Raw genomic sequence first — 14016 nt, forward strand, 5'->3', positions numbered from 1 at the left:
GCTCATGAACAGACTCAATCAAACCGAGTCTGCAATTTTCACTGTTTGCATTGTTTTCGGTGCTTCCGAGGGATCTACTTTCCAGATCTTATTTACTTCACAACAGCGGATGTTAAGTGCTGTGTGGCGGCCGTAAAAAAGTCGCCCCGACTTCATCTTAGTGTTGTTATATTTTCTGGTCCTTCGGGATCATTGATTTCAACTCATTTAGATTTGAAGATTGAATACTGCTTAAGCCGGTGCTAGGGGGCTTGGGCAGTGTTGCATTTTCCATTACTGCTCATGAACAGACTCAATCAAACCGAGTCTGCAAATTTCACTGTTTGAATTGTTTTCGGTGCTTCCGAGGGATCTACTTTCCAGATCTTATTTACTTCACAACAGCGGGTGTTAAGTGCTGTGTGGCGGCCGTAAAAAAGTCGCCCCGACTTCATCTCAGTATTGTTATATTTTCTGGTCCTTCGGGATCATTGATTTCAACTCATTTAGATTTGAAGATTGAATACTACTTAAGCCGATGCTAGGGGGCATGGGCAGTGTTGCATTTTCCATTACTGCTCATGAACAGACTCAATCAAACCGAGTCTGCAATTTTCACTGTTTGAATTGTTTTCGGTGCTTCCGAGGGATCTACTTTCCAGATTTTATTTACTTCACAACAGCGGGTGTTAAGTGCTGTGTGGCGGCCGTAAAAAAGTCGCCCCGACTTCATCTCAGTGTTGTTATATTTTCTGGTCCTTCGGGATCATTGATTTCAACTCATTTAGATTTGAAGATTGAATACTGCTTTTAAAGCCGGTGCTAGGGGGGCGTGGGCAGTGTTGCATTTTCCATTACTGCCAATGAACAGACTCAATCAAACCGAGTCTGCAATTTTCACTGTTTGCATTGTTTTCGGTGCTTCCGAGGGATCTACTTTCCAGATTTTATTTGTCATGAATGCACCGGGGATCCCTTGCCAGCCCCGGGCCCCACTGTCGAAAATGTTTGACCCCACCCCCTCCAAGTTAAACTCGCTCCTACGCCTATGTATTTACATGTATATTAAAAAAGGGGATTTTTACAATGGATACTGTAGCTTTCATAAAATGTATAAAACTATCGCACGACTTGATTTTGTATAAACTTCAATATGTCATTTATGACATACTTTCCTATTCTTAAAGATATCCAATGGCCATATCTTTCACTAAAATATTTTATCTCTAGATATTTACTGCAAATGTATAAAATCCTCATTAAATGGATTTAACTTTACTAAATATATCAGTTAAGTTTGCATATAGAACTACAAATGTACATTCATAATTAAATGTCACGCAGTAACAGTTGATAGATTAAAAATAGCAAGTTATTTTTAGTGGTAGTACTCATTTATACTGTGTTTATCTATACATGTATGCAGTTTGTACTATATTAAACCTTAGGCATAGTGCTGATAATACACGTTAACATGTTAATTTTATGTTTACATAAACTATATCGAGTAATTGTTCATGCTTTAAAATATGACATTCGGATCTAATTACAGTTAAATGTTCTACAAGTACTTATTTCAGCTGGAACGACTATTATTAGACCTTCCTGATTTCAGTAAGCATGTATATGTAAATCACACACACTTGGGGTCAGGACTCCTCTCTTCTGTCCGTCCCTTCCAACTGTTTGCCAGTATCTCCATATAGAACAAATGTTGCTCTCCTACTATGGTTCAACTCAAATAATGTGAATATATGCGGTACATGTAATGTGTCAAAAAGCTGCAAACTCATATAGTGCTGGACTCGCATAGTTGATCTTTTATCAAGACGGGCAAAAATGTGACCACAAGAAATACAGGATACAATATTCAAGTATCTGTAATAGTCCTATGAGCTCGTAGAGCTTATCTTTTACCAAGACGGACAAAGATTTGAAAACAAAAATTACAGAACACTCAAATTCAAGTATTTGTAATGGTCCTGCAGGGCTTCCACAATCTTCGTTTACCGTGAGAGTCATGTAATAGCAGGAGATAAATACTCAGTACGCAGTAATATATGTCAAAAAGAAGAGGAAAACTGTTCAGATTTCACTGATTTTAATAGATGCCTATACTCTGGCTTTATGTTTTGATGATATCCAACAATGAACATGCACGAAAATATGTTCATGTATAGTTTAGTCTTCAAAAACGGCACACACTTCAGATGTAGAAATAGATGAAGTTCGGATAACTATAACACGACTTTCTAAATAGAGATCTCGTTTAAGTTCAGGGAAAAGTGTTATGTACAAAATAATTATAAATTATAATTCACAAAATGCATATCACATTCTAGACACTGCAGACTATTTATAAAATGGTCTAGCTTTATTCCAATATCCAGCTGAAAGCCGTATATAATGCTAGAAAGATGATTGTTAAACTGTCTGCAGTCGAACATTTCCAACCCTATTGATAATACTTCTAAGAAAATGAACAAGAACTTTGTCGGTAATTGTTCGACGGTTCGTTTTTGGAAACTACGGTATCTAAAATTTTAGACTTAATTAGAACGTTGAGGTATATGGACTCTGGCTTTTATTGTTTTGATCGTGAGGGGTTTCGAGTCGGTCCTTCTATCAATTATTGCATACGAATTCTTTGTCTCTTAGTTGAGACAATAGTGCTCATCGTCTTACAATGTATAGGGAATTGAACTAAATATGTATATGAGACTGTAATCATGTGTGAAAGTGTTTGAATGGTCGTTATGGGAATCCATCGGTTAGAACCACAGTTACAGACGATAACGTTAAACCTCGATAAGGTCTTGCGTTTCGTAAAGCATGTACGCATGCACTCCAAAACTTTAATAAGATATGCAGGAAGTCTTCTGTATTCAAAAGCTAATAAAAGGTGGCCCGGTGGTAGTGGTAAAACGCTTGATTATCAGTCCAGAGGTCCGGGGAACTGGAAATTTAAGAGATGCTATTGAGTGTCTCCAACTAACTAAGAGACCATTACCCCAAACGAAAAAAAAGGGGAAACAAAACACTTAAACAAAACACTAATACTACACTGTGTTTTGATGATGTTTTATTAGTATAGCAAATGACATGCAAATGAGGTAACAAAACACTAACAAAACACTAACAAAACATTGCTAACGAAATACCAACAAAACATGATATGCAAATTAGGCTTATACAAAACACTAACAGAATACTTTATGTTTTATTAGTGTTTCATTATATGTGCTAAAGAAAACACTAACAAAACACTGCTAACAAAATACCAACAAAACATATAATAATTTATGATATGCAAAAGAGCAAGGTCACAAATTTAAACAAAACACTAACAAAATATTTTATGTTTTTTTAGTATTTCATTACCTGTGCTGACAAAATACTATAAGCAAAACATTATTTACATACATGAATTTATATATGAGCCGTGCCAGGAGAAAACCAACATAGAGGCTTTGCGATCAGCATGGCTACAGACCAGCCTGCGCATCAGCTCGATTTGGTCAGGATCCATGCTGCTCGCTTTCAAATGCTATTGCAACCATAGAAACCATTAGTGAACAGCATGGATCCTGGCCGGACTGTGCGGATGCAAGAAAAAGTATACACACAATATGGTGCTAAAATGTCACCATTTTCTACTCAGTTCCAAAGTCATTGAAGTATATTGATCAGTATTTTCCACTTTTTGCCATGGCTTTTTTCAACAACATTCTGATGTATAGTCGGTCTAAGATATGCTATTACTTTCAATTGAATGTCACTACTGGCTGAGAAATTTTCTGTAAATGGTAGCCATCATCAGTGTAAAATGCCACAGTTTTTCACTAACTGCCACAAAGTCATTGTCACCATTTGTCTCACTGCAAAACCTGAAGATGTAATAAACCAAGAGATATTAAATCATAAAAGCAGTTTCTTCATCAGTTTTTTCCTTTGTTTATAGTTTCAAAAAATTATCATAGTCATAGTAATATTTGGTATTCAAAATAGTGCATCTTTATGATACAGGCAACACTGCAGATTTAATCCAGTAACAACTGTAACATAATATTACTTGTTATATTTTCAAGAAACTTATTTTTTAAAATTTGATTTCAAATGTTGATAAGGTTCCAGCGATGGCAGACAGATATTTAATGATTTGGGATTGGACTTATGCATTGCTATTACCCTTACCATTTTGTTATAATAAATAGTAACTTAGTTTGATTTCTGCCAGTTACCTGCACTTACACCTCAAGTTGTGAATACTTAATTTGGTATTTTTAATTATTATATATTGATTTGGACTTAATATATAGGAGATAATTATAAAACCTGCCATGAGTTTGCTGGAAATAAGTTTTAAAATTGATCTATTAAGTCATGTTCAGGATTTTTTTTTCAATTGCCCACATTCAGTCAAACATACAACTATGGTATTGATAGTGTATACATGTATATAGTAATATATAATGCCAGTATATATACCTACATGTTTTTGAACTGCTGGATTCGTTAGGTCTTCTTTGAACACAATACGTTGATAAGGTCCCAATTCATTCATGTGTGCCATACCTATATACATACATGACATATGGTGCTGTACCTGAAAATAGATTTAGTTTAAAACTTAAAATGTTCATAAAAACCTTTGGTTTATTATTGGGTATGTCAATGAACTAAAATTTTAACTGTATACATTGTGATGATGGGGCCAAAAAAAGTCACTAGTTCTACCAAATGTATAGTAAATAGAGGGTTACATTAGTCTTTATTCTTATTACATTATACTCTTCAATAGATTGAAAGAATTATCTGGATGAACATGATTAAATTAATAAATTTAATTACCCCAGTCTTGTAAAATAAACAATATGAGCCATGCCATGAGAAAACCAACATAGTGGCTGGTTTTCTCATGGCGTGGCTCATATAATCATTTATAAAAGCAAGTAAATAATCCATAAACAATTATTTTTGTTAACAATAATTTTCATTTACCTTAACATAAATGTGTGCAGCACCAATAGAATAATTAATAAGTAAAAACAGGTTAAAACACTAATTTTAAAGCAAAATATTATTCTCTGAATTTACAGACTGAAGTAATTGCAGTGCCATGGTAAGCAGACTGGTAGCATTGTTTACCCTGTGACTGGGGAGATAACTCTACTGGTTTAAAGTTTTTGTCTCCGTTGAATAATATCATTTAAAAGTATCCACTTTTTATTTAGTAAATTAAAAGCATGATAAACTAAAACATACAACTGTTTAATTTGCAAAACAGAAGCATTTGAACAAAAAAAAAATATGTGAAGCAACAGTCATTTGTGAAAGCTACCAAAACGAAAAGTAAACAACCTGCTTCCAGTTTGAATCCATGATTTATCATAGTTACAGGTAATCTAGATTACTGTTGGAAAATAAATAAATTATATTGACTCACCATTTGTATTATTTTCATCACTCTTAAACTTCCATGTTGAATATAAACTGCACATAGTAAACAAAGAGCTATATAAATAAACTTCTTTGTAGTGAAATAACTCCATCATGCTCTCACAGAACTTCCTGTTTAGATTTGAATTTTTGATATTCTTGGGCAAATGTGTCATTTACAGTCAGCTAATGAAAGATACATGTAGGATGTTAAAACTATTTCTGTTCTAGAGTAAGATTTTATTCCATTTAGATACACATAAATTTTAAAGATTACTCTGATAGAAAACCCAAAAAGTTAAGGATTACTTTTTGTGGTACATGCACAGTCGCCAGAAGTAGTTCCCTGACTTTATTTTCATTGGCTGACCTCTTGGTAGAGTTTCTATATATAAAGCAGACAAGATCTTATCAGTCTGTGGTAATCTCCTGTTGTGAGATAAGCAACATGTACACTGCAGTAGATTAATTTATCACCCCTTAATAGCCAGGTGGAAAAATTGCAATATTATATATCTATGCAACTACTGTATAGTGATGTTCTTTTTGATGTAACTCTAGGTGAAAAAGTAATGATAATTATTTCAATAAATTTTTAATTAGTTCAAAATGAACTTTTCTGCAAAGTGCATGAATACATTATAGTATATACAAGTTGCATTACAATTCATGTTTTAATCCCATTTGTTCTGTTACCTATCTAATTGAGTTTATTGTAGTTATTGGTCATAAAAATACTTATACATTAAAATATTTTATGTTCACAAGAAATACCTCCCAAAACTTCTGTGACTATAGTTTCCATCACAAAAGCTTTCTAAGTTATTATTTTTCATGCTATTTTCCATTCCAGAATTTTACTAATTAACCCTTACCCTGCTAAATTTCTATAATGAACTTGTCCATGTTCCAATTTGGACAGAACCATTAACTTTTAAAAGGGGTGTTCGCTGAAAATTTACAGACAGCATAGTGAACAGTGCAGACTATGATTAGACTGCACAGATGTGCAGGCTGAACTTGGTCTGCACTGGTCGCAAAGGCATAGACACTTGCCGCCAGCACGCTAAGGGTTAAGTCCAACTTTCCAAGACAAAAGCTCCTGTTTCTGTAAGTCAAATTAGATACCAACAAAATGTAGCATGTACAAATTCAAGTGTAATGAAACACTAAGAAAACATAGTTTACATTCTCCAAAGTGTAATAAAACATCAATAAAACATTACTGATATAACAAAACATTAACAAAATACTAACCACTTAAAATCCTGGAAGTACAGTATTGGTGTTTTGTTAAATGCTGTACTAACAAAACATCCTAACAAAATATCAAAATATGTTTTGTTGATGTTTTGTTAGTGTTTTGTTAGTGTATTGTTAATTATTTTTTTCGTTTGGGACTGGTTCTTCCCAGGAAAGACGGCTTCACGTGTATCAGTGCTATACACCGGGTACGTTAAAAAAACAAGACTGTCTATTCGCCGCGGCAAAGAGATAGGCTATATTGTCGGTGAGGCCTGTATTTAAAGGAATCACTCTCTTAAGTCGGGTGATGAAGACAAAGGAAAATAAAAGAGAATCTTTATGTTTTATTATATGATTAAACTATATGTACTAACAAAATCAGTTTCACCTGTCGTCTGTGTAATAGCGTTCCATTTTGTCATCGTCGGTATGCACTATATCAAAAGAATACATAATTATAATTCGTAACGTTTCCAGGTTAAAATGTTTCATTCAAGATAAAGTCCTTTGTGTCTAGGTTATTATCAGAAAAAAAGATGTTAAAAACATTTAAAAAGCCATAGTATATTTTACTATTGACACTTTTTTCCATGCTGTTTGTAGAAAACAGAGAAATGCTTTCGTAAGAATATAAAGAGTCATGATATAAACCAACTTACCTGAGTTATATTTATCGGTACCTGCAGCATCTGACTCTACAATAATGATGTCTGCACCAATAACACTTCCCGGCATAATACTCGTAATATTTGCACCTGTGGCGGCACGTACACCTGCGACCCCAACCGCCATAACCACCGTGTCTTCCCATCATCCCGCCGCCTCCGTATCCATACCTCATTGGTGACATGTAACCGGAGCCAGTCATACCGCCACCTCCATATGGCATCATAGAGCCGCCACCGTACATACCGGGGTACCCCGCCCCGTACATATATCTGTAGCTTCTTCCCATCATACCAGGGCCGCCATAACTACTTCCATACATGCCCCCACCCATTCTGCCACCGTACATTCTTCCGCCGCCCATTGGACCACCGTACATTCTTCCGCCACCAGACATCATGTATCTTCCATCATCCTCATCATCACCATAACCGTACCCGTAGTCGGGAGTACCTGCAAAATAAACAGAGATTTTTCTCGTCTGATAGACCACATACAATGTTGGCTAAGGTCTGATTCCTTTGTGAATGACAATGCAGACATCCATATTTTGGATTACCGGCCAGAGTACACTATGATGAGTCCATCCTAAGGTAACAAAGCTGCCTGTATCACTACTATAGAAACTGATAACAATATGTTTATGTTCCTTTTATGTATTTTTTTTTTTTGGCGTAGCTGCCTAGTTTATTTTTAACCTACTTAAAGAACCAATAAAAATTGTAGATTTACAATTCTTCAACCAATAAAACAGCGGGACTGGCATGCATACGTTTAATTGGCTGAAATTAATATACTGTTATACAAACAGTTTCGTTGCATTTAACAGAGTATTACATAAATACATAACAGTAGATCTTGTCTCTGGTGTAAATAGAAGAAGCAGAAAATACTACTGCAAACAGGATGTATTTGTACACGTAATATTTGAGTTTTACCTGAAGGATGATTATGTTTTAGTACGCGAATCTTGGGACTTCAGATTTGAGTAACTATTTATCATATATTATATTTATCATGTTTATGTATAGTTTAGTTGACGACTGTGAAGAGCTTTCCCATCTCCCTAAAGTCTGTAATATACTTAACTAATAGTAAAAAATGCAAGTGTTTGATATGACTGAATCACAAAATGCCGTCCATTTTGCTGGTATATCTACCGAAAAGTATCAGAAATGCAGTATTAATTAAAAATTGCGCAGAGATATTTTTTTTTTAACTCGTTTGTAAAACGTCATAATTTTGTCAAGCAGCAATGCATTTCTTATGTAAGCAACGCACGGGGATAACTTCATTCAGTGAACAGACGATTTATGAGCTTTTTTTTCTTCTAAATATAAAATAGCTCTTAAGACCAAAGTGTTGAGACATTGAGTGTTAAAGCGGGCTTTATCATACTTCTTTATATATACTGCAATCCAACATTTTTAGTACAATAAATCCCAACCACGCCGAGTATCTTTTTAAAAGATATTTCTTTTTTATATTTTGAACAAAGTACAGATTAATACCGTTTTTCATGCTTGAAACTCCTGCAATTAATAAATCAACGCAAGTCATTTCAGAAGGAACAAATACTGGTAAGCCCTTCGTAAAATGAGCCGTGCCATGAGAAAACAAACATAGTGGCTTTGCGACCAGCATGGATCCAGACCAGCCTGCGCATCCGCGCAGTCTGGTCAGGATCCATACTGTTCGCTTTCAAAGTCTATAAAAATTAGAGAAACCGTTAGCGAACAGCATGGATCCTGACCAGACTGCGCGGATGCGCAGGCTGGTCTGTATCTATGCTGGTCGCAAAGACACTATGTTGGTTTTCCCATGGCACGGCTCAAATATTTCTTTAGTTAGATATTGATGGTTGTTCTGTTGGGTTTAACGTCGCACCGACACAGTTATATGTCATATGGCGACTTTCCAGCTTTGATCACAAAAAGCACACTTTTTTATTGCAATGAGAAGTAGAAAGATTTGATTCAGCAATCCGGTACTTTAACACAAAATTTTCCACCCACACAAGTCAAGTCCTTATACACGTATATATTCAGCAATCCAGGCTTTTGCCATTACGAATATAAACATATATGTGCCTTTTAAGGCCTTTTCAAAAGCTGTTACTGCGCAATCTGTAGTGTAGTTGCCGATCAGTTACTTACTGATTTTCCTTTGGTGCTAAATATAAAGTTGAATACTAGTAATTGCGGATGGTACCGGACAATTCGAGGTCATTCGAAAAATGTTCCAGCATGTAAAAACCTAAAAAGATTCTCCTTTGGTGACAAATATAAAGTTGAATATTTGAGGTGATTCGAAAAATGTTCCAGCATGTAAAAACTAAAAAGATTCTCCTTTAATGATAAATTAATGTAAAGTTGAATAGTTGCGGACGGTACCAGGTAATTCGAGGTGATTCGAAAAATGTTCCAGCATGTAAAAACCTAAAAAGATTTCTCCTTTGGTGACAAGTATCAAGTTGAATAGTATACAGTAGACGGTACCGGACAATTCGAGGTGATTCGAAAAATGTTCCAGCATGTAAAAACCTATACAGATTCTCCTTTGTTGACAAATATAAAGTTGAATAGTTGCGGATTGTACCGGACAATACGAGGTCATTCGAAAAATGTTTCAGCAAGAAAATATCTAACAAAAACCCGGTTTATATCTAATGGAAAGGCAAATGCAATGAAAACAGATAAATATCTAAATATTTCAGAAAAAGTATGCATACCCATGATTTCTATGTTTTCTTTCTGTTGTAAGCATTAAGAAGTGAAAACAGTGTCCTGTTAGACAATATATGATAAAAAAGTGCAATGTGTTACACTTAACTTATGCTATCTACATACCGTATTGACACTGTAACTGTCCATATGACAGTGTTTAATAGAACCGTCTAAATTTATGTTTACTTCATAGAAAATAGTAAAGCACATTTCGAGTCCTTAGTATCTATTCCTATAGTAACAAGCGGGTATTTTTTCTTTAATTAATTTCGACGCTGTCTTTACCTTTATTCATCTTATATCACCTTACATGAACATTTTCTCCTAACAATAGATGTTTATTTTTAATATTTAGATTTCAACGTTGTACAGTCTCTCATTTCACTACATAACTCATCACTCCCCCGTTAATAATCAAATTTCAGATAAGTTCAACTTCTGTGTCGAGCAAGCATATATATGCTTTCTGGTCTATTCCATTTACATAAAGTAAGTTATTCATTGTGAAAATTTCAGGTTTTACTAGTGTACATGATTGAAACAAAATTTTGTAGAACTAGAAAATTTGTACTTACCTACAGCTATCGATACCAGCGCGAAGACGAGAATGCTAACTGCGATCTTCATCATGTTGTCTTGCTGTGCTTTCACGACCGTCGTAGCATTTCTTATATAGTCGACGACTACATCGCGACAACAAAGAACTTTTTTATTAATTCATTACTGTTTTATATCATAGAAATTAATTGTTAATAATTGGTAAGACAATCTGCACGATCATTGTTTTTATAATTAAATTTGCAATAGAATTTTATGAGAATAATTTGATGTTTTATGCAATAAAAACAGTTATTTGCATATTTAAAAAGCTAATTATGACAATACTATTGTTAAGTGATTGATTGATTAATAGTATCTTGTTTTTATTTTTAATTTACAAGCACAGATGCCATTTAGATTAGAAATATACAAAAATCGTTTGATAGAAACGAATCCGTCAATACTTATTTATATTTCATATCATACGGTTATTATAACTGACAGTAGTTTATGCAATGTCTTCTCAAATAAACGTTACTTACCAAAATTGTTTTTTTGAGGCCCCAAAAGGGTACTCCCTTATTTCACTTTCTCGATACATAAAGGTTTTACAAACTTACATATATGCATTTACATCTAGTGCAAATAATATTCAAGAATCTTTGAAATTCAATAATAAGATTTCATACCATTAATTAACTATGTTACTATGTGAAATCTAACATTTCAAAAGTGTGATGTTTTATGATATTTAGCACATAATACAAAGACAATATATATATAAAATATCAAAAGCAAATGAGTTTGTGTCATATTGGAATAGATATATCTATTTTATCTGTAGATTGAGAATTTTAAAATTGCATATTAATCGTACCGAGTACTTGCCAAAATTGATATTAGTAATATACACGCTAACTATAAAATTAATAATCTTCCAAGGGATAAAGCACACTCCAGAGTATTTTTTAAATATCTGCAAGTTATATAATCTTGAATAACACTATCAGTGCTAAATAGAAATATAAAGAAAAGTGGGGTCATGTGTGATAAAAAATCAGTGCAACAAACTACACACTGTAAAATCAGCTAAACTTGTAGTGATTGTTTATATGAGCAATTTCTATCATGCAATTATTTCTTAGAAGAAAATGCTATCAAAATATCAAGTATAGATCCATGAAGGCTGTCAGATGGTTTCAGCAATAAATTGCAGTGAAGGACAGAGTAAGATCACTAACTAAGAAAAGTTAGAGATGTCATTTTGCTAATTAGATCATCAGTAGACTTGTTAAAAAAGAATCAGCTTTAACTCTAGTGTTTTCGTTACTTTTAAGGATATTGTTGCATGAAATTTTACATTTTCATTTACATGGAACAACAAAGTCTCGTTGTCATTCTTTCGGCATATCGTATAGTCAGCATAATGGAGGTTTTGATGACTGAGTTTGAAAACACTGTAGAAACCGCCTTTCTTGTGTTGATAAATCTTACAATGCTGGTTGTAATTGTATTTATTTATACGCACGTATTTTTTTAACCTATCCCTGTTCACCGCCACAAAATCGTTAATAGACTATTAAAGGCATACAATATAATTAATATAATAAAGCCGATTTGCCTGAAAAAAAAAAAAAACAACAACCTGATTCTGTTGTCAAAGACAAGTTTCCAAAACTACAAATGAGGAAAACAAGACATTTTTAGCTTTCTCCCCTTTTACTGTTACTGCAGTTATTTAAGTTATATTTTTGATCATACAAACTTTACAGATTAATTGTCCCTTTTTTTTTATATATTATATATTGACATTTTAGAAGCAATAATATCTCGTGCCACACACATCGTTTTATCATTACCGATATTTGAACTGAAATTAAGTATTCAATAAAATAAGAACAAACAGACTTAGAGACACCTTTCAGTATGACTGTAAAATGGTTGTCATGACATAAAATGTCATTGTATTATTTACAGTCACAAAGAAAAAAAGAGACTTTTTATGCTGTAAGGAGTGAAATACCCTTCACATTTCTTAAGTTCCCTTAAGCATGAAGGATATTTAGTATTTCTTTAATGTAAGTGTATACATTCTCTATATTCTGGAAGTTGCGATTTCAAACTTGTAATCATACGCATATTTCACAAGCATATTAAGTATTTAAAAAAAGAGCCACATTACCTAGCTTTAAACTTTCAAATTATACTTGCAAAATTACAAATTGAAACTTTAATGTGGTATTCACCAGATTTTTGTACGCATACACCGTGATACAAGTATTAAACTAGGAACCTTTCTATTAATTGCTTATGCCCAAAGACGAAAATAGTAGATCTGTTACAAGCAGACATTATATTACATGTACAAACACATATTCATATAGCTATATTTGCCTGTGAATACTTTTTAGAAATGAAAACAATAACATCACTATATGGTTATTAAAGTCATAATTTGATATGAAACCCTTTTGTTAACAATCCACTTAAATTTTTTATTAGTCTGTTGCTTGATATTTGTTAAAGTATTGTTTTCATTTTGTAATAATCTTTCAGGAGAACATTTAATCATATCAAAAAGTTATTATATAATCACTTAGAATTCTTACATTTATAAAAAAAAAGATAATGAATTATCCATGCATTTTAAGAGCAAAACAATTGATTTGCAGTGCAGTTACTTGTTTTTGTTTTGTGTTAAATATTTTTTTGTCTACATGAACTTTAAATGTATCATATTAACCCAAAGAGTAATTCCAAAAACTGTAGCAAAGCGACGGCGACATTGAGCTAGACATTATGTCTGACTGACATAAATACTCGATTGGCAGCAGCAATGACATTACAAGAAGCAAAACAAGTTAGTTTTTTCTTTGAATACATGTATCATCATCTCAAAGTAATCACGACCGTGAAACAAGTTACGTTAATTTATAAAATGATGTCACGTGACCATTTTAGGTCGTTTCAGAATTGATTGAAGTTATATGTGCATTATTCTCCAGAAAACAGAAATCGGTCCTGTAATTAGTATTCACTTATTGAATGGATTGTAGGCCAATAGTTTTGAGTGCATTCCTCGACATAAAGCGTTTATCTGACAGTTCTTAGAACTTTGCTCGAACACTGGCCCAAATGTTTTATCACAGTCTAGAATGTGAAGGTAACGTGCACACTGCGCTTGAAGAAAGTATTGAAAATGACGCTTTTTGCCAAGGAAAGAACTCGTTTTGTTGTATTCCATGAAAGAAGTGTTAAAAGGTACATTCGATATAAATTAGCATACACCTCAATATGTTTTTTAAATGGTATCTAAATTAAGATCGATTTAGTTTTAAACTGGTATTGTATTTAGTCTTACAGCAAGTTTGATTTCAATTTTCAAGTAACTCCCAAGAAGTATTGAATCTTATGCGTGCTC

General features: G+C 33.4%; 1 protein-coding gene and 1 long non-coding RNA gene across 2 annotated transcripts; both read right to left on the minus strand.

The window, feature by feature from the left end:
* Positions 1–3044: 3044 nt before the first annotated feature.
* Positions 3045–5727, minus strand: LOC128549637 (uncharacterized). The gene is made up of 2 exons (XR_008367838.1): positions 4472–5727; positions 3045–3866 (listed from the first exon to the last, which is right to left on the minus strand). It is a non-coding gene; the product is annotated as an uncharacterized LOC128549637 (long non-coding RNA).
* Positions 5728–6987: 1260 nt separating this feature from the next.
* LOC123540868 (ctenidin-1-like) lies at positions 6988–10772 on the minus strand. The gene is made up of 3 exons (XM_045326188.2): positions 10631–10772; positions 7323–7782; positions 6988–7097 (listed from the first exon to the last, which is right to left on the minus strand). Exons 1-2 carry the CDS (start codon positions 10683–10685, stop codon positions 7334–7336), a joined length of 504 nt encoding a protein of 167 aa, XP_045182123.2. The 5' UTR covers positions 10686–10772; the 3' UTR covers positions 6988–7097; positions 7323–7333.
* Positions 10773–14016: the final 3244 nt, after the last annotated feature.

Source organism: Mercenaria mercenaria, chromosome 16 (assembly GCF_021730395.1).
Source record: "Mercenaria mercenaria strain notata chromosome 16, MADL_Memer_1, whole genome shotgun sequence".
Lineage (NCBI taxonomy): Eukaryota > Metazoa > Mollusca > Bivalvia > Venerida > Veneridae > Mercenaria > Mercenaria mercenaria.